The sequence below is a fragment of the Homarus americanus genome, unplaced genomic scaffold (assembly GCF_018991925.1).
Source record: "Homarus americanus isolate GMGI-L3 unplaced genomic scaffold, GMGI_Hamer_2.0 scaffold16430, whole genome shotgun sequence".
NCBI lineage: Eukaryota > Metazoa > Arthropoda > Malacostraca > Decapoda > Nephropidae > Homarus > Homarus americanus.
Window position 1 is genome coordinate 1,405,410 of NW_024729259.1, and position 25,627 is coordinate 1,431,036.

At 39.7% G+C, this 25,627-nt stretch overlaps 1 protein-coding gene across 2 annotated transcripts in view; it reads left to right on the top strand.

The window, feature by feature from the left end:
• Positions 1-16,138, top strand: part of LOC121866377 (fibroblast growth factor receptor-like 1) — a 114,555-nt gene extending 98,417 nt beyond the window's left edge. For both annotated transcript variants that reach the window (XM_042366006.1, XM_042366007.1), the window contains 5 exons: positions 869-984; positions 2,245-2,506; positions 3,443-3,552; positions 7,155-7,304; positions 10,096-16,138. In XM_042366006.1, the coding sequence (XP_042221940.1) occupies positions 869-984; positions 2,245-2,506; positions 3,443-3,552; positions 7,155-7,304; positions 10,096-10,479 (1,022 nt within the window). In that variant the 3' untranslated portion in view covers positions 10,480-16,138. The remainder of the gene's footprint in view (positions 1-868; positions 985-2,244; positions 2,507-3,442; positions 3,553-7,154; positions 7,305-10,095) is intronic.
• Positions 16,139-25,627: the final 9,489 nt, after the last annotated feature.

A 25,627-nucleotide genomic window follows, 5' to 3' on the forward strand; every position in this document is an offset into this window, starting at 1 on the left:
TTCAACCCCCATACATCCTCCCATGCCAACCCAAATACTTCTCTCCCATACACCCCCATAATCTCAAACACCCTCCCCCATACACCCCCATAACACACAAACCAATATTAAACCAACTTTCATCTCTATATCAAAACAAAATTAATAATCTCTTAATAGAAACGTAATTGTTGAGTGTCCGCTATTGGGAGGGTTTCCGTTAATAGAATTCCCATTAACGGAGGCCTTACATGGTTATATTTGTTACTGAATTATTAAGTATCATTTATATTAATTCTACGATCTATTATGTGAATTTTATTTAAGTTAGATACTAGTGATACATATTTAAATTAGGTGTATAATTAAATATATCTTAATGTAGTTATTTGTATTAACAGAAATTATATAAAATTTATCTGTTTTCTGCTAGACTTATACTGGAAGAATATATATGTCAGAAGTTAATCCACATCAGAGTTAGCAATTTTCCGCTAAATTAACGACACACGGAGCGCTTTTCTGATAGATAGATTAATTTTACTAATTAATCCAAAATATAATTAAATTGGATTAGGTGTAAAGGCTCCATGATCTAGTTGGTAGCGCGCTGGCCTCCCAATTCATGAGACACGGATTCAGTCTTGTGTGAGGCAGGGTTTGGTATAGGGTTCAATGCCAGTGTTCTAGGCTAAGTTAAATTCTTCTCGGAGATGATTTTTAAAAGGTATGTGTTAGTTAAATTTTAGTTAAATGTAGGTTAAAATTACGTTATATTCATGTGTACTTAGAATGAAAGAAGATATAATCATTAATACTTAGAATGAAAATAAGTTCTGTTCACGTGTACTGAGAAACACTAAGAGGCTCCTGTTAACTTAATTCCCAGAGCGAAGTGAAGATCACGACTTGGAGATAAGTGAAGCTGTTAACACGACCGTGGTAGAGGGCGGTACTACCTCCCTTCAGTGCACCGTTCGTACCTCTCATCCACCCAGGGTACAGGTGAGTGTCTCTGTACCTGTATCTTCTCCCATCTACCTAGGATACAGGTGAGTCTTTGTACCCATATCTTCCGTTCATCCAGATTACAGGTAAGTCAACTGTACCGTCCATACCCACCCACTGGCTTACTGTACCTGTCCTATAGGCCCAGTCGTCAAGTACCAAGAGCTAGGCCTATACACTGTACTCCGCCCCTGTAGCTTTATTTACAGTATAAACTCGACCTTCCCAAAGACAACACCGCAGGTATTTCTTTAGGTTAGGTAAGAAAAACCCGTACGAGCTTGTGTTAGACCTTATCGTAAGTGTAAACATGATGGATATTGTTCGTTTAGGATTCTCAAATGTTCGTAAGTTATATATTTTTGTTTTTCTCGTAAGTAAGATTATTGTGTGTTAAAGGATCTTCTATAGTTATTTTAGGAAAGTTTCTGTGTAGTTGTAATTCATTATTAGTTGTTGAGCTTTGTGTTGTATTTTTAAGTTCAGGTTAGGTTCGGTTCGGTTCGGTTAGGTTAGGTTAGGGTGTTTAATCATCAGGTGATCCAGTCTTATAATAATGATGTTGAATCAAAGTGTTTTTCTACTTCATAATATTTCCCTCTTCACCATAACAGTCAATTTTCATCTCAGCTCCTAAATGAAGATAATTTTCTCCCCTCTGTAACGAAGTAAACATTATAGTGTGTGTGTGTGTGTGTGTGTGTGTGTGTGTGTGTGTGTGTGTGTGTGTGTGTGTGCACTTCTTATTCATCCTCACTTTAGCTCTCTCGTTCTGTCTCTGTCTCTTTTGCACTTTCTCTTGCTGTTTTTTTTCTCTCTGTCTTTGTTGTCTGTTACATTTTTTCCATCTCTCTCTCTCTCTCTCTCTCTGTACCTCAGTTCTTTAATCTCTTATTCTATATATATCTTTCTTCATATCTCCCATTATCTCACTCTCCTCCTTATTCTCTCTGTCTCTCTATCTACCTCAAGACTCTCACACCTGGACGTCGTCACCTCCAAGGAAAACAAAGACAAGAAAGTGAAAATGTGTGTGTGTGTGTGTGTGTGTGTGTGTGTGTGTGTGTGTGTGTGTGTGTGTGTGTGTGTGTGTGTGTGTGTGTGTGTGTGTTCTTGAATCTTGTTATCCTAACCTAACCTAACCTAATCGAACCTAACCTAACCTAATCGAACCTAACCTAACCTAATCTAACCTAACCTAATCTAACCTAACCTACCGTAAAATAACTACAGCCTGTACACTCATCTCTCCTGCAGTGGCTGAAGGAAATCACAGCTGACGAGGCTGGGGACGGAGGCGCCCAACTACCTAACTCAACGCAGAAGCTGGGAGGTAGATGGTTCAGGAAGGTGGAGGGCGTGGGACGTGTGGTGGCGCGCGGGGACAGTCACTACCTCTCTAAGCTGACCATCTCCCGCGCCACCCCACATGTAGCTGGCGTGTATGTGTGTCTGGCCGTCAACACCCTCGGCTTCTCCTTCAGAGAGGCCCACCTTACTGTCCTGCACCGTGAGGCTGGTAAGTACCGGGGAGGAAGAGGAGGAGGAGGAGGAAGCCTCTGATTATACTGGGAGGGAAAAGAGGACTGGTTAATAACTGAATGACCTGTGGTATGTACCGGGAGAGGAGAGGAGGGAGAGGAGAACTGGTTGAGGTATGTACTGGGAGAGGAGAGAGAGGAGAGGAGAGGAGGACTGGTTGTGGTATGTACTGGGAGAGGAGAGGAGGGAGAACTGGTGAGAGTACTGGAGGGAGGAGGAGAGAGGAGGAACTGGTGGTGAGGTATGTACTGGGAGAGAGAGGAGGGAGAGGGGAACTGGTTGAGGTATGTACTGGGAGAGGAGAGAGAGGAGGGGAGAGGAGGACTGGTTGAGGTATGTACTGGGAGAGAGAGGAGGGAGAGGAGAGGAGGGAGAGGAGAGGTACTGGTTGAGGTATGTACTGGGAGAGAGAGGAGGGGAGAGGAGAACTGGTAGTGGTATGTACTGTATTGAACCTGTAGGGCTTCGGTCTCTATTGACTTTCTACACCAATCAAAACTCTTGATATTTTTCCACTACATCACAGAGAGTTCATTGTACACAACTGTAGGATTTCATGATTTATCGAGTCAAAATAAATTCCATTGTGATGTTCTATTGTTTGTTTTGTTTCTTCTTTTGTTTTGTTTCTTCTTTTGTTTTGTTTTCATTACAGTGAGAACAAAGTAATGTACAGGAAAAAAATTATTTGTCTATTCAATGACACTCGGAATTAATGAAACATATTGATAATGTGACCTAACTTATGAGATTTATTTAATGACGTGTTAAGGATATATGTTAGTGACGTGTGAGTGTCCTGATGTGTTTGACGTGTTGATGACGTGTTTTTAACGTGTTTTTAACGTGTTTCTGTTGTGTTGCCGACGTGTTTTTAACGTGTTTCTGACGTGTTGCCGACGTTCCCCTACAGGCACGCAGTACCCGCCGGTGGGGCAGAAGGAGAGGAGCGTCAACTGGCTGTTCCTAATTATCCCCGCTGTGGTGGTGATTATCGTGGTGGTTGCTGTAGTGCTCTGTCAGGTCAGTATTATCTGTCTCTAGCTCTGTCTGTATATCTGCCTGTCTATTTTGTCTAGCTCTGTCTATGTCTCAAGTTCTGTCTGTCTGTTTTTAAGCTGTCTGTATTTCTCTACTTCCGTCTCTCACTGTTGGGGCATTGTCTGTTTCTTCATTTCTCTCTCTTTGTTTCTGTCTGTTACTGTCTCTGTTTCCCTCCATCTGCCGGTCTATCTATCTTAGTTTCTACACACACACACACACACACACACACACACATACACACACACACACACACACACACACACACACATAATTACCCGTGTGTGTGTGTGTGTGTGTGTGTGTGTGTGTGTGTGTGTGTGTGTGTGTGTGTGTGTGTGCGTGAGATGATAATATACGCACAATGCCAGACTTGGGGTGCCACTATGGGTGTTACAGAGTGCCAAGGTGAATAGCGGTGACAGTGTATGACCATCTGTCTGACTAGTGCCAAGGAGAAGAACTTACCTGTCACTTTCTCACCTTAAGTCTCTTCCGTCACTTTTTATATTTCTATATATATATATCTAATTCTGTCTGTCTGTCTGTCTGTCTGTCTGTCTCCATATCCCCTCTCCTGTCTTTTTTCCCTCACTCTTCCCTCCTTTATTTCTCCCTTCTTCATTTACATTTTCTTATCTCTATTTCCCTCGCCTATCTTCTTCCTTCTCATTCCTCCATTTTGCCCAATACCTCTGAATCTTTCCCCTTCTCTCTTTCTCTCACTTCTCCCTCCTTTCCTCCCCTCTCCTTTCATGCCTCATTCCCTCCATTTCTTCCCTCCTCTCCCTCACATGCTCTCCCTCTCCCACCCCTCATTTCTTCTCACATCATTCCCCATCTCCCTTTTCTCTTCCTCCCTTTCTCACTTCCCCTTCTACTTTCCTGCTCCTTCTCCTCCTCCTCCTCTTCCCTTTACACCCTTGTCTTTCTCCTTCCCTTCCTCTTCCTCCTTTTTTTTACTAATCTTTCCCTATTTTTCTCCACTTTCCTTCCTTTTTTTCCTTCTTCCCTTTTCTCTTTCCTTCCCTCCCATTCCTCCTTCCCTCCTTCCCCTAACAGCCTCATCCATCTCGTCTGGGCCACCAACCTGTTGTCACCCTCTCCATCTATCTTAAGCCATCACAGTTCCCCCTCTACTGATATTCGCCTAACTCTCGCTCCCTCCCACCTCTTCCATCTATCTCTCGCTCCCTCCCACCTCTTCCATCTATCTCTCCTTACCTCCCAACTCCTTTTCTATCTCTTTTCCACATATTTCTCCTGTTTCTCTCTACCTGTTAGATCTCACACACAGTCCCTCTTACCCTTCAAAACAATCCCTCTCGTTTGCAACAATCCCTCTCAACCTCAATAATCCCTCTCACCCCCACAACAGTCCCTCTCACCTCCAAAGAATCCCTCCACCCCTCACAACTCCCTCACCTCCAATCACCTCAATAATCCCTCTCACCCCTCAAATAATCCCTCTCACCCTCAATAATCCCTCTCACCCCCTCAACAATCCCTCTCACCTCCAAAGAATCCCTCTCACCCCAACAATCCCTCTCATCCGTCACAATAATCCCCACCACCTCCATCCGTCATCATTGGAGACAAGCACACGACCCCAGGAGACGAGAATGACCTGTTTATCTCCTCTCCTTCTTCCTCCGTTTGTTCTTCTTCCTCCTCCTCCTCCTCCTGCTCTTCCTTCCTCTTCCTCCTCCTCCTCATTTTTTCTTCCTCCTCATCCTCCTCTTCCCCTCCTTCTCCTTGACATCATCATCATCATCCTCATTGTCTTCTTCTTCCTCCTACTCCTCCCCTTGTTATTCTCCTTGACGTTATCGCTTCATCTTCCTCATCCACCTTCTTCTAAGCTACGTGGCGTTCCTCCTTCCTCCCATTTATCATCTTTCTTTATTTTTAAGTCTCCTTTTCGAGTCTTCGTTTCTTTTTCTTGAAGGCGACGTTGAAGGAGGTGGCCTCAGAGGGGCTTGTGGATCTTCTTCTTCTTCTTCTTCTCTTTTATTCTTTCGCCTTCTCCTCTCTTTTTCCTTTCCTCTTATTCTTCTCCTTTTTACTTCTCTCTTTTCCCCTCTTCTCTCTCTTCCTACTTCCTCTACTCTTGTTTCTCCTTCTCCTCCTCACCCTCCTCCTCTTCTTCTTCATCCTCCTTCTGTTGTCCTCGACATTATCGCCTCATCTATCTCTTCCCCCATCCACCCTTCTTCGCTCCCTACCTTCCCTCATTCATCATCATTGTCCTTTTTGTGCTTCCTCTTCAAAGTCGTGAATGCAGTGACGCGATGGGAAACACCTTTAGGGAAACATCTTGGGTCTTCTTCTTCCTCTCCTCCTCCTCCTCTACCTTCTTCTTCTTCTTCTTCTTCTTCTTCTTCTTCTTCTTCTTTATATTAGTCCCTCATCTCTCTTCCTTATCCTTTCTTTTATTGCTTCTTGTCTCTTCTTCTTCTCTATCTTTATCTCCTACTTCCTCTCCTTCTCCTCCTCCTCCTCCTCCCTTCATCTCATCCTCCTAGTAATCCTCCTTAATCGTTCTCCTTGCTTCTTGTCTTTCCTTCTCCTCCATTCATCAGATTTTTTTTTCATATGTCATCGTCTTCTTTTCTGTCGGCGACGCTGACGAAGGTGATTCAGGCGAAGCAGAAGGGAAGAAGGAAGGGATGAGAGAAGGTGAGAGATAAAAGAGAAGATGGAAGGGAAGGGAGGGGAGTAGAAAAGGAGGAAGGGAGAATGGAAAGGAAGGAATGAAGAGAGGGAGAAGGGAGAGGGGAAAGAGAATAGGAAAGGGTGGTATGAAAGGAGAAAGGAGGAACAGGGAAAAAAAAAAGAAAGAAGGAAGGGCAAGGAGAAAAAACGAAGGAGGGATACAGGGAAGAGAAAGAAGAAGAAGTGGAGGGGGCAAAGGAGAGTGAAAAAAAGGAAGTGAGGGGAAGGAGGAAGAGGGGTGAGAAGAAGACAAGGTAAGGTAAAGAATAAGGGAAGGGAGGAGAAAGGGAGGAGGGAGGGAGGAGGGAGGGAGGGGAGGAGGGAGGGAGAAAATAAGGGGAGGGAAGGGAAGGAGGAGAAATGTAAAAAGGAGGAGGGAGGGAGGGAGGAGGAGAAGCAGGAAGGGGAAGGGGAAGGGAAGGAAGTCTGCAGGTTTTATAGACCCGCTGGTTACGTTAGCAATTAAAGGGAGAAAAAAAAGAGGAAGAATTTATCGCATTTTTGTGAGTACTTGTGAGGTGGATAGGGAGGTGAGGGAAGCTGTGAGACAAAAACACATACAGACACAATAAACAAAAACATACAAAAAAAACAGCTGATGTGTGTTTAAAGATATACCTGCAGTGTTTACGGGGACACACACACACACACACACACACACACACACACACTACTCTTATTATTATCATTGTCATCATTACTATTATTATCATCTCTATTCCACACACTTCGGCTCTCTATCCTTTCACTAACCTAACCTAACCTAACCTAACCTAACCTAACCTAGCCTAGCCTAGCCAAGCCTAGCCAAGCCAAGCCTAACCTAACCTAACCTAACCTAATCTAACCATTTTTTTTCTCTCTCTTAGATAAGAAAGACATCGCCAGACAAGCCAGTGGGCGTGACTCCACCCACGCCCGTGTTGAAGGGCGGGGACGATGCCTCCGGTCTCACACCCCTCAATCCTGACTCCCACAACCACCACGCTCTCCCACGCCCACCGGACCTCGTGTATCAGGTGAGTCCCACGCCTTCCCACGCCCACCCACGCCCATCCATGCCTCCGCCCACCCGACATCGTGTCAAGGTGAGTCCGCGCCTCTACGCCCACCTGACCTCGTGTATCAGGTGAGTACCACGCCAGCCACGCCCAGCCACGCCTGCCACGCCCTCGCCATGCCCACCCGATTTATCTATTAGGAATTGTGTGTGTGTGTGTGTGTGTGTGTTTTAGAAGAGAGACAACACACACACATGATAGACAGACAGACATACAGACAGACAGATAAATAGATAGACCGATAGATAGAGAGATAGATCAAACAAAGTTGACATAAAAAGATAAATATATAAATAAAAACTTAAATAAAAATAAATTAAAACGAAAGAAAATCAATGCAAAATAACACAATACCAAGAGTTCAAATTCCTCACGTAAAAAAAAAAAAAACTGCGCAAACCCCCCCAAAAAAATTCAATATGGCCGGCAGGCAGCACGCGTCCGCTTATTGAGTCAATATTTCGTGTTATCCAAAGGGAATTCGCGGGCCATTTAATCATCGTGCCGGATAATTGCATTTCAATATCGCGTAATGGCTTATTAATCCCCCTAATAAGTCACACTTTTAAATATAATTCTATACACGTGAACTCATTAGTGAGCATTTGTATCGTAGAGGGAGAGTGAGAGGGAGAGAGTGAGGGGTAGAGAGAAAAAAAGAGAGGTTAGGGAGAGGGGAAGAGAGGGAGGGAGGGAGGGAGAGAGGGAGAGAGAGAGTAGGATTGGTTACAGGTGGGTACAGAATGATTGTATTTTACAAAGGTGTTACAGGCGGATACAAAATAGTGTAATAATTTTCAGAGGTATTACAAAAACGTACATAAGTGTCTAAAAGGGTTACATGTGAGTACAAAACAGATTACAGTAGGTGGTATGGGTGTTACAGGTCTATTTAAGGGATTTATGGTAGGCTACAGTACAGTGAGTTTCAGAGGCATTAAAATAGTGTCAAAAAGTACAGCAACGGGGTTCAGTATGCCACCAGTGAATACAAGAGAATACAGTACAGTCAGCTTCAGGTTTGTGTTCCAGGTGAGTAAATGTGATTACAGTAAGGTTACAGGTGTATGTGAGAGAATACAAAAAAAATACAGGAGGTGATAAGAGACTCCACCAAGTTACAGGTAAGTAAAGGAGAGCAAAGGTCTAGGTTCCATCTGGGAGACTCCAAGGGAAAGGTTCCTATTGGTAGGCTTCAAAATGTAAGCACCAATCGATTGCCTCCAAGGAGTAATCTCAAAAGGGAAGGCTCCAACGAGTAGGTTCCAAGGGGTAGGTTCCAAGGGAAAATTTCTCAATGGTAACCTCCAAGTCGTAGGGTTGCGTCACACTAGATCAATAATGACAAAAGCAGAGAGAGTGTGTGTGTGTGTGTGTGTGTGTGTGTGTGTGTGTGTGTGTGTGTGTGTGGACCTTAGGCTATCAGCTCCTGAAGGGAGTCATCCGCAGACAATTCTCCTCCGGATACTTTATGGCCACGAAACTACCCTCCCCATCAAAAGTTCCGGCCAGGCGGTGTCGAGAGGGCGTAGGGGTGTGGGCCAAGTGTGGGTAGGAATGGGGAATAGGGATATACAAGAAGAGAAATGTAGGAAGAGGGAGAACATGTGACGAAGACAGAAGGAGTGTAACACCAGTGGGAGGGAGTCTGTGTCAAAGCTGAGGTGAGGCGTGAGGGTATGACTTAAAACTCACTTGGCAAGGAAAAGGAACCCACCGTCCTTGTAAGACACGATACGCTTAATTATCAACCTTCGTCAAGACTCTCTCAGCCTCAGCCAAGACTCTCTCAGCCTCAGCCAAGACTCTCTCAGCCTCAGCCAAGACTCTCTCAGCCTCAGCCAAGACTCTCTCAGCCTCAGCCAAGACTCTCTCAGCCTCACCATGTTTATGAAGGAACTAAGAATCTCTTGCCTAAACACCATCAAACGCCTGAGAATGTGTAGTGTTTTGTAAATATTTCAATTACTCGTACATTCATGTGTATATCTTTAGTACAGCTGAAGGTTTAATCAAGTTTATTTTGGTAGTAAAGTCACCTCACATGTATTTACTTTGTTGTATTATAATTTCGAGGTTATAATGTTTATTTTAGAAGTAATTTTATCCCCCAGTCATTTCCTGATTGAAGGCGTTCATTGGTTACTATATTCAATGGAACTTGGGAATCATTCGGGTGTTTGTAAACAAGTTCATGAAAGTCATTCTGATTCAAGGTTTTTTTTTGTCTAATCATTCGTATTAATTAGATACTCTCTCTCTCTCTCTCTCTCTCTCTCTCTCTCTCTCTCTCTCTCTCTCGTTGAATCCTGTCGTGTTTGTTATGTGTACAGTACGTGTATCTCTGTAGCCAGTCATAATCACGTAATGCCAAAATAAATTACTTTTACGTAATTCGGGTAAGGCCAGGTAAGGTTAGATCAGCTTAGGTTACCGGTATGATAGGTTAGGCTAGACCAGGTATGTTGAGAGAGAGAGAAAGAGAGAGAAAGAGAGATGACTGAGGAAGCGAGAAAGAGAGAGAGGAGAGAGAGAGAGAGAGAGAGAGAGAGAGAGAGTGAGAGAGTGGTGGAAACAAATAAAGAGAAAGAAAGTTAAGAGAGTGAGAGAGATAAATCAATCATGCATGCAGACAAAAAAAAACTTGGACTTCATTATCCATGTTGACTCTGACAGATTTTTCCTCCCGATTTTCTCTTTCCTCCCTGACGAACATAAAAAAATAAATAATCCTTTTTCTGTGTTGCAGGAGGTGAGCGGGTATCCTGGAGGCAGCCTGAGGAGCGGGCAGACAGGAGGCTTAGCACCAGGAGGCGGAGGAGGAGGAGGAAGTGGCCACTACACTGAGCACTACCCGAGTCCTTATCCAGAGTCCTACATTGACCCAGCTTACTCTGACCCATACTCCGGGGAACGAGGTCCTACGAGAACTTCCGACCACAGCTACGCTCGTCTGACACACCCATCACATCCTTCACACCCTTCCCTCGCCTCCCACACATCCCACGCCTCCCACGCCTCCTCCAGTCCCCACCTCCCGCCTCCCTACGCCCACACCCACGGACACTCCCACGCGCATTCACACGCACACTCCCACAGGCATCCACAGTATTTCGTGCACTACAATTTATAGAAGAATTATTATGTAATAAATATATTTACACACATAAATATATAGTGTATGACGAACTCCTAGTGGCATAGAACTTTATATAAGAAGTTTATACTCCGAATACATAGCCAGTACAGAGGAAGACCCAAGGGGATTTTAATACGATAAATCAGTGTAGATAATAGAACATTTGCTACCTCGACGTATATAAGGATAATATGTGTAAGGATCATATATATATTATACAGTATATGTAAGGGACTCTGAAACACTTAACAGGTGGCACACACTTGCCTTGGCAAACACACAGTAAAGTCCAAGTCAATTTGAAATAGTTAAGATGAAAGTTTAAAAAAAAAATTGTTCTGGGTGAAAAAGAAAGTGGAGTGTGAATTAAAAGAATATGAGATGTGGCGGAAAAGAAAGTGACATTTTAACTGTGAGAAACTGGTCTAAGACGTAAAAGAAAATAGTGTGGTGTAAAATAAAAGTTAACATAGTGTAAAATAAGATGGAATGTCATAGGAAGAAAACAAGAAGTAAAATAAATAAGTGAACGAGACGATAATACCCGAGTGTAATGTAAACAAAGAATAAAACAAACATCAGAAAACAACATAAAAAAAACTTAAAATCGGATAAAATAACAATAATACTAAACACAGACCTAAACTCACGCCGTAAAACAACATCACAACACAAGAAATAACGAGAAATGTCAGACATAACTCATCAAAAGGTGAATTAGGCACAAAGGTGTGTGACGTCTCATAAAAGGAACAACAACAACATAAAAGAAGAAAAAATTCACAGGGACGGAGGGATTTATGAATGAAAAGGCGAGTCATTCACAGTGATGAGGCGCCAACGTGTTTGCTTACAAAATACTCTCGTCGCAGCTAAGAGTGTGAGTTGGATTATAGCGAGATCAACAGATGTTGCTTGTGTCATGTTACGATGATTCTCTGTTTCTAAGGAAATCGTGGAGAAGGTACAGGTCTCCTAGGGATATGGTGGAGATGACGGCATTCTTCTCCAAGCAATCTACTGTTTCCTTAGGAGATCTTGGAGGGAAGGATGTGGCATTTGTTTCCAAGTGATCTCTTGTTTAGGAGATCTCTTGCTTCCCGTAAGACACAACGGAGTATAAAGCGACGGTATTTGTATTCAAGCGACCTCCTGTGTCCTGAGATATTGTAGAGACAAGTGTTATCTTTCTCTGAGTGATCTGTTTTTCTTGGAGATCCTGGAGGAGAAGATGTCGTCGACTGTCATTCCTGGAGACCGCGGAGGACAAGAAAAAGCTATACCAGTCTCCGGCATTGAAAGAAAGAAGGAAGAAAGTAATGAAGGAAGGAAGAAAGAAACAAAGGAATGGATTAGTGATAGATAATTGATTAATAAAAAGGAAGGATCAACTTTCTCATGCTTCATAAACCTGATAAAAAGCAACTGGATTTTTCTTCAAGCAGTGAACTAACTAACCACGTTGGGTGATGAACGAGTAAACACAATAATTCAAGTAACTAGTGGAACAAATATGAAATTAAAACAATAAAAGAACAGAAAAATATATTAAAAAAATTTGTGAATACTAAACATGCATAATAAAGTAAAAACATATATATTTAGTGGTTCTGTTCTGTGGTGATTCCTCGTACAGTCGAAGGCCAAGATAGGACAGAAAAATTAATCTAAAAGCCCTTCTGTCAGGTCCCAATCATCACGAGTTTTAAAGACGTTCTAAACCTTCCAAAGAAATCCCCACCCCACTTCATCCACTTCCCCTCAGCGGGTGTGTGTGGAGACAATTGTACGTGTGGCCAAATGTGTGTGCCGGTGTGTGTGTATAATGTATGTTTCTGATGTTATATGGACATAATGAGCCAAATTATGGATGCCAAAGGTACTGTACGTAGAGGATGAAGGACAGGTGGGTAGAAGCAGGCCAAGGATAACCTCAGTATTAGTGGAGGATGAAGGATGTGTGTGTGTGCGAGGCTGAGGTGTGACTGTGCCAATACTGCTGGTGTCATTATTGTCTGTGTCAGCTGGATATAGGAAGGTCACACGTGTTGTCTCTTACTCGGGCACTGTGTGAGCTGTGTCCTACGGTACTGTTGTTTGGACATTTGGCTTTAAAAGGAAAAGTACATTTTCAGTGTACATTGTCATATTAGCTTCTAGTGTACATTGCCAGTGTACATTGTTAGTGTAGCTTTATAAATGTACAGTGTCAGTTTAGCCTCTAGATGTACATTGTCAGTGTACATTATCAAGTGTACATTTTCAGTGTAGCTTTAAAGTGTACAGCATTATTGTACATCGTCCAGGATTTACCCTGAAAGAACCCCGATACAGCGAGCCACTCAGTCATGTATATGTACATAACAATAAATTCTTTAGCCATAATCACCCTTATAACAGCTGTACACAGGGGCTGAGAATGCTGGTCATTTCATTAACATATACCATTTGTAATCTGTGATCTATTAGCACGCGTCCAATAGGATTAAAAAAATATAAAACTTTTTTTTTTAACCGCAGGAAAAAAAAAATATTAATTCACTGCATAATACATTTTCTGCTAAATTCAGAAAAAAAACAGAATATTCGGTGAGACCTTTTAAACCAATTCACAATCATTGATGTTTGATACACTGATGTATGTATGTATGTTTCTGTATGCGTGTGTCTGTATGTATCCTGTGTCTGTATGTATCCTGTGTCAAACATTAGTTATATTTTCTTTATCAAGTCTGGTACGGGTTGTATACCAGATCAAGTCACAGGTTATATAATCTTTCTCACTGTGGAAATACATACAATACCAATGGTGATATACATACATACATACATACATACATACATACATACATACATACATACATACATACATACACACACACATACATACATACATACATACATACACACATACATACATACATACACACATACACACATACATACATACATACATACACAACCAGTTTCTACTTCTGATAATATGTTACTCAGCTGATGTACTAACAGGACAGGTGACAGGTATAAGGAACAACATAATCAATTGACGTTGCTTTAATTGTTTACATCACAACGAAGCCGCCGATGGGTAGAGAAAATTTGTTTGTTATCTTATCTGTTTGTGTATTCCTCTGTGACGATTGTGATATTGACTAAACCACGTCTCGACTTGTAGTATCATATAATGGGCGACGAGGTAGTTAGGCAGTCAGACGAACTATCAAACTTAAAATACTGTGGGATTAATTATTGGTAAAGGAGAGAGTGAGAGAGTGAGAGAGAGAGAGAGAGAGAGAGAGAAAATAAAAATATCATATGGTAATTAATTTCAGTAATTATATATAAACTGTATATCTGTTTTTCTAATGTGGATTCGGTTTAATGCAGTCACTAGAATTTGTAATTTTTTTCTGTTTAATTTTAGTTTGACTCTAGACTTTTTATCTGACCCTCATCTATAAATTATATTAAAAAAAAATCCCCAAATCAAAATTATCATGAATATTAATTAACAAATTTGAAGAAAAAAGTATTTAATTTTATCCAAAACTAATAAATACTTAACCTCTGACCAAATTCTTTCCAGACACCAACACAGTGGATTAAATTCCTTGAAACTTTCTTAAAAAAAAAATATCCCATCTATGTTTTAATAATTCTTCTGTTATTCATTATTGTTCTAAGTAAATTGAGGGACATCTTCACTATCTCTCTGAGTATGTCAACTAAACATAACAATGTGGTGTAATTTCTCTCTAAGATAAGAATTATATTGTGACAGATTAGAAATGGAATCGTTCTTACATATCTTCGCTTTTAAGGTCATATTATCTATCTATCTATCTATCTATCTATCTAAATCATTAATTACTGGGATTTTTCTTTCTTTATCATCATCATCATCATCATCATCATCATCCAATTTACCTAGTCCTTTGCTCCCTTTCCTTATTCTATCGTCATTCCATCCCTAATCCTCTCTATTTTCTCCCTCCTCCACAAAAAGGAACAGTAAATCCCCTTCCAATCACCAGTAACTTTAGGATTTCTCTTCCATTCCCATCCCATCCGTGTAATCTCCCCTGTTCCTTTGTTCTTCATGAATAACCCAATCACTTTTTGTGTGGGATTCCGTCATTCACGTTCACCCTCTCTGAGCTGAGTGTTATATATATTTTTTCCCCCCGGTAAGGTTTGTTCAGCTCTATGGATTACCCTCACTAGTTATTGTCTTCCTTTATCTCTCTCTCTCTCTCTCTCTCGATCAATCTATCTATCCATCTATCCATCATCTATCCCTCTATTGACAAGTTTTATCTATCTTATATATATACCCTCTCCTATACACTCGTATATTCTTCCTCCACCTTAACCTCTTTGGGAGATATATGAATATGTTCTTTGGTTTAATATATCCACTATATCCACGAGTATATTATCCCTATCCACACCTTGGTATATAAATATAATTAGTCGTTGATTACTTTGTCTTTACAGGTATGATTAGATATCTTACCTGTACATCTTCCATATATACTTGACACCTTCTACGCCATCACCCAACACCCCCCTCCTAACCCTTTGCTCTCTACCGTAGATAAATTTAACACCTCTTCAATTTCTTCCTCAGTTAAGTATTCTCCTAATCTCTCAGTTCCTATATCCCACGGGTATATTCCTCCATATACCTAGCTCCATCCCTCAACACCATCCCTCTTCCATCCCTCAACCATCTACCTCCAACCAGGATAGAAAACAGTGGATAGTAGTCGGCAAAATGAGCAATACTCGATCCTAATTTTTTTTTTTGGTGGGGGGGTAATCTAGTCACGACACACGGATTCACAATTGACGAACTGCTCCCCATGTCTTGCTAATACACGTCAAAAAACACACACACACAAAAAAACGAGATTGTAATTCCAGCCCCACTTCATCTATTCATTCTATTTTTGTATATTTAGATTCGATATATATTAGTGCTTCTCTGCCTTATAATCAAACCTTAATGCTTGCTAGAATTCATGGAAGATTAAACTAAACGAAGAAAAAAAAGGAAAAAAAAAAACCGCACGACTTTGAGCAGTTTGTTAATTGTCAATGAGAGTCAAATTCAGTTGAGGGAGGGGAATTAGGGGAGGGAATCAGGCACCGAGTTGAGTTGTCAATTTTTATTTTTATTTTTATTTCCCTCCCTCACCCCCTCACCCCTCACGAGTGATTGTCAGATATCACTTTTTTCCTCGCCGTCTCCTCCCTTCCTCCTCCTTCGGTTGTCTGATGCCAACTAGAGTAATAAGAATGTACAAAGCTATTTATATATGAGACTGTAATGTGTAAGACTATTATCATTATTATTATTATTATTATTATTATAAAGCCCTGTGTTTCCATGGTGTAAATATGTGAGATAATTACATATATAGAGATTACTTACTGTTATTAATATTATGTACATATATTTTTTTCTTTGGTTTCCCATATATGTGATTATTTAATTATCAGCATTAAAAAAAAATAACTAAACAGTGTGAGTGGATTTTTTATGGTAAAGTATATATGTATTGTATATGCACAGTTATACCTATATGTTGTATATAACAAATATCAACTTATATAGATGTCACATTGAACCATAAACACAAACTGATAATAGAATTTTTCTTTAATACCTATAAGTGTCTTTCGTCTTTATATACTGAATAATATAGGAACTGAAATATATAAATGAACTTCTAAAATGACCCATGAAAGAAGAAATAAATATTGAGTTTAGTTACAGTTGGTTATCGTATTATTGGAAAGTTACAGCTAAGATGAGTAGGAATTGATTGGAGATGTTGACTGTAGGGATGTAAGGAAAGATATATTTTTTTTAGGTGAATTGAAGGAGATTATGGTTAATTTTGTGAGTTATAATGGGATATAACTTTTAGAGATAGAGGGAATGAGAAAATATTGAACGAGAAATGTAAAACAAAGATAAAAACGATAAGTGAGAAAATAAGAAGAAAGTAGAGGAAAATATAAAGGGAGAGAGATAAATGAAAAAAGTAGATCTAAAAAGAAAGAAAAGGGGAGAGAATGAAAGAGAAAAGTAAAAAAGAAAAAAACAAAAGAGGCAAAATAGAAAGTCAGAAAAATCAGCGAGAAAGGCAATATTCTTAACTGGTGTCCAGGGAACTCTTGGCATGATGTGTGGTGATGTTGCCGCTGATAACACAGGGAAGAGTACAGACCAGTGACGAATGGGATCTTCACCTGATTGCCAACCCTACCACAGCTACGTGACCGATCACCCCATGAAGAGAAAACACACACACACACACACACACACACACACACACACACACACACACACACACACACACACACACACTACACCAACCAAAATAATTTCAAAATAACCTAAATGCCTCCAGATCTACAACGAGACTTGACCTTAACGAGACAATGGTTTTACTTAGCACCAGATAAGAGAAGATGAATGCAAACAAACAGCGTTAATTTGGACATAGACAAGTAGAAGAAGAAAGGAACATCATGAAGCGAGAGACTGATGTGAGAGGAGACGTCAACGTTGAGGACCAGAAGGATAACAACAGCTCCTCGTCACACTTTATAATTCTTATATTAATAGAAAAAATAGGAAACGGTGAGCTACCATCTTGAAGTAACAAAATAAAGATAAAAAATAAGGTAATTCAGGACGCAACTCACCCTCGTCTACGAACTGGTCCTGAGATAGAAAATAAATCTGTTAGTGAAAAGTGAAAAAATAAATATAAATAAAAATCAATTTATAGGGATGAGAGAATAGAAAACGGAGTCAAAACTATGGGATAACTTCAACACTGACACAAGACATAAAAAAGCAAGACACTACTACTTAAATATTTGGTGCTGAGGAATACACTTGACCTTAAATAACTCTTAAACACATCAACACAGTGACCTAAATACTCAAACAAGTGACACTATCCTCACCTGCGTCAACATGCCGGTCTGACACAGTTAACAACTATGTAACTAAGAGAACAAAAAGAGAGTGTTTACCGCCACCTCTGGGAAGCACAATGAATAAACCAACTGCGAGGGAAAGTTGGAGAGAACATTGTAGTATTAAGTTAAATTCTGAACAAGCGAATGTTATCAGTATTAATATGATGGTTGGAGAGTAGGGTTAAAAATCTATCTTTTTACTACTACTACTACTACCACTACTACTACTACTACTACTACTACTACTACTACTACTACTAATAATAATAATAATAATAATAATAATAATAATAATAATAATAAAAGTACGAAAGAAAAGTAAAAAAAAAAAAAAAAAAAAATACGCGAAGCAAAGTCAGGAAAGACCCACAGATCCGAGGCGAAGGAAACACCAACAAGATCAGTATCACCTACATCAACAAGTGGTGGTGGGCGAGTCTGCCACACACACACACACACACACACAAACCTCCAACACACACACACTCCCACCACACAATCAATACCCTTCCCCCAGTGGTAATATCTCCTGGTTTAACTCCTGTGTGTACTCTGTTGGGGACCATCTAGAAACAAAGGATCATTCCATACTAATGTGTCAATATTGAGTGTGAGTTACAGGTGTGTTTCTTTAGGTTCAGGAGACACGTGTTACGGTATTGTTAAGATCATTGTGTCTCCGGTTGTATTGTTATTAGTAAGATAATGTGTAAGATAATGATAGTTTTATTACTACTACTATTACTACTATTACTACTACTACTACTACTAAATAATAATAATAATAATAGTACGAGGAGGAAGAGAAATAACAAGAAATTTACTCGACCTATTTACACCTGAAACCAATTCGACTCTGGCATCAACAAGGTGTGTGTGTGTATGTGTGTGTGTAGGCTGGCACCTCCCCTTCTCACCCCCCCACCCAGCACAAACACTCACCCACAACACAATCAATTACTTCTTTAAGTGGGGGTGTCTCTGAGTGCCTCACCTTCACGCCCTCATCACACACACACACACACACACACACTCAGTCTCACATACTTATACTCGGCGCCTCTCAAGTACTTGCTCCAGAGACTTAAAAGATTCATAGTGTCTTTACTCCGTTGGGCGTGACTTTACGAACTGGTTTTAATGTTCCAATGAGATAAAACATGGCTTCGAAATTACACTGAGACTCTGGTATAATCTTGTATTCTGTGAAGGCTAAAAATCACATTGAAACTCACTTAGATATTTATCCAAGCTCGCTTATCCAACTCCGAACCTGTTTATCCAACCTCAAGCCCGATTATCCAACTATAACCCCATTTAACCCACCTCAAGCCCGATTATCCAACCTCAGACCCATTTATCCAACCCAAAACCCGCTTAAGTTCGTGATGACGCACCAGATGACTGTAGTGAGTTAATACAGGGGTAATTAATCACTGAGGACATATAAAGTTAATTAATTACAGATGCGTATTCGTGAATTAAATATGGTCTCTGTCCTTTAGCGGTAATGGATGGAATGGATAGGAATTAATTACTGAGAATAATGTATTAAGATATAGTGAGGTAATTAATGTGTTATTATGGTGTTATTATGGTGTTATTATGGTGTTATTATGGTGTTATTATGGTGTTATTATGGTGTTATTATGGTGTTATTATGGTGTTATTGTGGTGTTATTGTGGTGTTATTATGGTGTTATTATGGTGTTATTATGGTGTTATTGTGGTGTTATTATGGTGTTATTGTGGTGTTATTATGGTGTTTGTGTTTAGTGAGGAATGTGTTAATGGGGTAAGTGAGAGAGAGGTGAGGAGGAGAGAGGTGAGGGTGGTGAAGAGAATGACGTGGGGGGGTAGGAAGTGTGCTGACGTAGAAGGAGAGAGAGGAGGTAGTGACGTGAGAGAGAGAGGAATGATGGGGGGGAGGGAGGGTGAGAGAGGGTGAGAGGGTGAGAGGGAGGGAAAGAGGGAGAGAGAGAGAGAGATATATCACACTATCATACCCAGTAGATAACAGAGTCTTCACCAGCCCATAAATAAAATGGCCAAACGAAAGCGAGAGAGAGAGAGAGAAAGAGAGAGGCAAACAGACACACAGATTGGAAACTTTATACACCGCAACTAAAAGACAGACAGACAGACAGACAGACAGAGACAGACACAGTGAGACAGATAGATAGTACCAGAGAAAAAGAGACAGACAGACAGATAGTAACAGAGACACGATCGAAAACAGACAGACACACAGAGAAAGAGACAGACAGTAACTGAGACAGACAGATAGTAACAGAGACACGATAAAAACAGACAGAAACACAGACAAAGAGACAGATAGACAGACAGAAGGAACCACATATACCACCCCTCTATAACAAAACTTAATAACAGTGAAACCATTAATGACCTAGAATGATACATAGATGCCATTACTGTAATAATTATCATACGCACTACTGACAGCGACAAATTATACCAACACACGCACACTTTCTACCAAACCAATCTATAATTTTTAATCCCCGTCACGCGTATAATCATTGAGTATAATCTCGTTAGAATAAAGGTGCAATTATAGATTTAAATGGGTTTAGTAATTAGGTTGTTTCGTTTTGTATGGGTTAAGGATTGAATAAGGTGATAATTGTAATTGGTGTATAATTTTAGGGATGTTCATTTATCATGTTCTATAATTGGTTTTGGTTTGATTTTTTTGGTTAAGGGGTTAATGGGTTAAATTTACGTATAATATAGTTATTGGATGTATTATATAATCTTGCAGTATAATCTGAACTACAGATGTTGTTTATTATAATTATCATGTGCTATAATTGACATATTTCGTCTTGTTATGAGTCGAATTTGTCAGAAGAAATATTATACGCTGGTGTAATTTATATCCGCCATCTAATATAATCATAGAATATAATTAAAATGAGATAATTGTAATTCGAGTTTTGATATATTATAATTAATGTAATTATTTTCCCCAAATATCGTAGGAATTAAAAGTGCCTTAAAAAATTACCTTATTACTCTGTAATAGTTTATCTGCCATAATAATTATCTTGAAATGTAACTCTGAAAAAAAGATAAGAATATTAATAATAAATACACTATGAATGCTATAATTCCTGTTCCGAATTATTTAAGATTATTTTTTTTTTCGGTACTAAGATCCACAAAATATTTAGGACACGTTAAAGCAATTTCCTTTTGCTTTCCATCGGGTCAGTGTTGGTTCCTCTTGCTATAACACAAAGGTTAAAATATACGTAAGTTTAAAATTCAACCTCATTAAATTACAAACTTTCAACACGGTTATTATTATTATTATTATTATTATTATTATTATTATTATTATTATTATTATTATTATTTTTATTATTATTATTATTATTATTATTATTATTATTATTATTATTATTATTATTATTATTATTATTATTATGACATAAGCATACATTCTCGTACAAAGTTAATAAGGTCATATTCTAAAGTCTTAAACCTCCCTACGTTAATTTTCCTCATAACAGAACCTGGATATTTAAGAACGAATCTATAACTGTTTCACTAAAGATACAAAAAATAAATTAACACCCAAAACATGACGTCAAAACAACGCAGAGACTCTACCTTAACCACAAACGCTCTCTGACCAGCAGCAGTTAGGGGGGGGGGGGCAAAGTTAAGGCACAGAAAGTTTGTTAATCAAGAAGCCACGTCTGGAGTCTTAGGTTAATTTCCCCTTCTTATAGTGAGGATATGAGACCACATCTAGTTATGGTCAAGTCTCTTAACAATTTCGTCGACATTTTCGCTGCCATATTTGTGACGTAGCTCTTGTTGTTGTTATTGTTTATGTAGGAAAGTTAAATACATCCTGGTATCAAGAGTTAAGGTAAAAAAAAAATATTTAAGCATCTTTTTGATAATTCCAATTTGCATGGCATTTTAAAGTGAGGTTTTATCTGTATTTACGATGAAAAAAAAGGTAACGTAAGATCCTCTGTGAATCCATCTTTGTAAACATAAGTGAAGGTAGAGAGATTCGACCTCATACCAACAGTTAAGGGAAAACTATTAACTTAGGAACCTTTGAGAATCTTGGTTTAGTCGATAGAAGGCATCCCTGTATTGAGATGCCCGGGATAGTTTGTACTTTGTTATTAAGAGGTGAGGAGGTTTGAGAGGTGAGGAGGTTGGAGAGGTGAGGAGGTTGGAGAGGTGAGGAGATGAGGAGGTGAGGAGGGAGAAGGTGAGGAGGTGGAGAGATGAGAGGTGAGGAGGTGGGAAGGTGAGGAGGTGGAGAGGTGAGGAGGTTGGAGAGGTGAGGAGATGAGGAGGTGAGGAGGGAGAAGGTGAGGAGGTGGAGAGGTGAGAGGTGAGGAGATAGTGAAGGTGAGGAGGTGGAGAGGTGAGAGGTAAGGAAGGGAGAAGGTGAGGAGGTAAGAGTAAAGGACAGAAGTAGACAGAGATGATGATAATAATAATAATAATAATAATAATAATAATAATAATAATAATAATAACGAAGAAGAAGAGGAGGAGGAGGAGGAGGGGGGAGGAGGAGGAAGAGGAAGAGGATGAAGAAGAAGAGGAGGAGAAGGAGAATAAGAAGACGCGGTACAGGAAGACGGAGGGTAAAAAGAACAGGAAGAAGACAATAAAGAAAGAAAGAAAAAAAGAAAAATCAAAGAAGAGGAAGAAATGAAAAGAGAGAGAGAGAGAGAGAGAGAGAGAGAGAGAGAGATACACAAACCCAGAAGAGAGACAAAGCGAGAGACGGAAGAGACACACAGCGAGAGATAAATAGAAAGGCAGAGAAAGCGAGATACAGAGAGAGACAAAGTGAGGCAAAGAGACAGAATAAAGACAAAGCGAGAGACAGAGATAAGGAGACATACAGTGAGAGAAAGAGATAAAATAGACAAAACGCGAGACAGAGAGACAGAGCTAGAGAGACAAAGGGAAGCGAAGAGACAGATAAAGTAGAAGAGAGAGATAGATAAAGCGAGACAGAGAGACAGAGATCGAGACATAACGACAGAATTAGAGTCATTAGTACCGCCGATGGACTATCAGGAAGGCAATTTGGTACTCCGGCTATACCACAACTGTGACTGTCTACCCCCATCTACATATGTACGCATTTACATACGCTCGTATATACCGTACGCATATGTATGTGATTGCGCTTATGGTCATATTTACGCATATGTTCGTATTTTTACATATGTGTACGTATTTAAACACGTGCACGCATTTATATATGGTCGTATTTACACATAAGTACTATACGTAATTACGCATATGTACGTGATTACGCATATGTACGTAATTACACATATGTACGTATTTGCGTATATGTACGTATTTGCGTATATGTACGTATTTGCGTATATGTACGTATTTGCGTATATGTACGTATTTGCGTATATGTACGTATTTGCGTATATGTACGTATTTATAACACATTATGCCACTCATCATAATCTTCCTATATTTAAAAGAAACAAAAAACCATGAGTTAAGTTTGGATTCTCTTTGAAAGCTATTCTTGTTTATCTAATATAATGAATTAGATCAATCGCTAAACAACTTCAAGCATATAAATTGTATCTAGTCAGGCGAACCAACTCATCAGATGTAGTTACAGATTTCATTATAATTCGCCACGTTTCAATATTCTTGGGTTAAGGCTGGAAAGAGACTTGTTTCTTGGGATGTATATGGAACAATGTGCATATACTTACTTACACAGGCTCGCCCTTAATAACATGTACATCACTCAGAAATAGATAAGTGTGTCCCGGAGTATATTAATGGTGGAGGATTAATGATGCTAGAGGAGGAAGGAAGGAAGAATGGAGGAAGGTGAGGAGGGACAAAGAAAGGTGGGGGGAGATGGAGGAGATAGGGGAAGAAATAATAATAATAATATTAATAATAATAATAATAATAATAATAATAATAATAATAATAATAATAATAATATATCATAAAAATAATAATAATAATAATACGAAGAAAAAGAAGAAAACAGAAGACAATGGCCACGAACTATTGTATGGTAACACAGACACACACCAAACTAACGCCCCCCCTCTACAACGTCCCTTTTAAAGCGTCTTGGTATAGGTAATAGAGATTATTTCACCTATAATCCCAGAATCATCCCCCTAAACCCCCTCCCTGGTCCATGAAACTGTAATTAGACTCACTAAACCCAACGCTAAGACCAGTTTAATCTCATTAGAAGACCTCCAGCCAGCTATCTATATTACTAATCCGTGCCAATGTGTGTGTGTGTGTGTGTGTGTGTGTGTGTGTGTGTGTGTGTGTGTGTGTCAAAGGTCAAGGGTTAAGTATAGGACAACAGGATCAATATCATAAGACACGTAATCACCACAATGACGTCATCACTAAAGGTCAACACGCCAGGGGTTAACGATAAACAAAGGTGAATGAGAGGGAACCTAACCTAACCTAACCTAACCTAACGTCAGATTATACTAGAACAAACACTCCTCACACATGAACAACATCTATTAGTCAAATCAGTAAGGAAAGGACGGCATTAAACTGATACCAAAACCAGCCTGATTTAAGTTTAATGACCAAAATTTATACTCCGATACAAATACTTGAGACTCCATTTTCATTGCGTCTCAGATCTCCAGTTTAAATGGGGTACATTTATCGGTGGATCTCGTGAGGCTGTGTGGGGGTACGGTGGGGAGGGGGGCGGTGGGGCGGGGAGGGGTTTGGAGAGGGGAGGAGGGGTGTAGTATCGCGGTGAGGACCTTAATATCAGTTTTACGCCTGGCTCCTTTAATTGGTCCAGGTCGAGAGAAGGAAGTGGGTTATTTCCTCTACTAGCTCTGTGTGTGTGTGTGTGTGTGTGTGTGTGTGTGTGTGTGTGTGTGTGTGTGTTAAAATGAACCCCAAATACACACACTTGTAACAGCATATTGGATATAGGTCACTTTCACACCTCTCTGAACACCTGTGTCACCTGAAGTTGATGAATGGATGAGCGACGGACAGGTGAGATGATGGATGACTGAATGATGGTGAAGCAAGATGATTGATGATTGAATGACGGTGAAGCATGATGATGGATGATTGAATGACAGTGAAGCATGATGATGGATGGCTAAATGATGGCGAAGCAAGATGATGGTTGACTGAATGATAGTGAAGCAAGATGATGGTTGACTGAATGAAGGTGAAGCAAGATGATGGTTGACTGAATGATAGTGAAGCAAGATGATGGTTGACTGAATGATAGTGAAGCAAGATGATGGTTGACTGAATGATAGTGAAGCAAGATGATGGTTGACTGAATGATGGCGAAGCAAGAATTAGCCTCCCTATAAGTGAGATATTTTCTGCGACAAGAAGCTCAAACACACTTATTCACATCAGCGATATTATGTCTTAAGGAATGTTATAAATCTGTGGTTAGGTTAGGTTAGGTTAGGTTAGGTTAGGTTGATAAATACGTATCATTCAAAGGTATAAAAAAGGAAATGTACAGAAACAAGTCTAATCTAAATTACCTATTCTAACAAAGATACACACACACACACACACACACACACACACACACACACACACACACACACACACACACACACACACACTGCTGCATACATTCTCACTTCAAATGAATTCCATCCTGTCAAATTACTCCGTTGCTAAAAATATTAATAACAATAATAACGACCGAAATTCATGTACAATACAGGTATTTTTTATGACTGCCTACATATCACCGAGGGAAAAATGTAAACACCTCACTTTATCTACAGGTAAATTTGATATAAAAAAAAAAATCTACTCTGATAACCGTATCTCAACTTTCTCCAACAGGTAAATAAACTCATCTATTTCCAGGTGTACCAACCAGCAGGACTAAGAAAAATATACCTGTAAAAAATATGCTCCACTGTGAAGCATATCTAGTCGCTGGAAGATTTAATTAAAGTGATTGTGATGCCTGACGCAGTGATGGTGAGGAAGATGATGTTGATGATATCTAAAAGGAGGTGCTCTCTCTCTCTCTCTCTCTCTCTCTCTCTTCTTTATCTCTTTCACTCTTTGTCTATTCTATATCTTCCCATTTTCTTTCTTC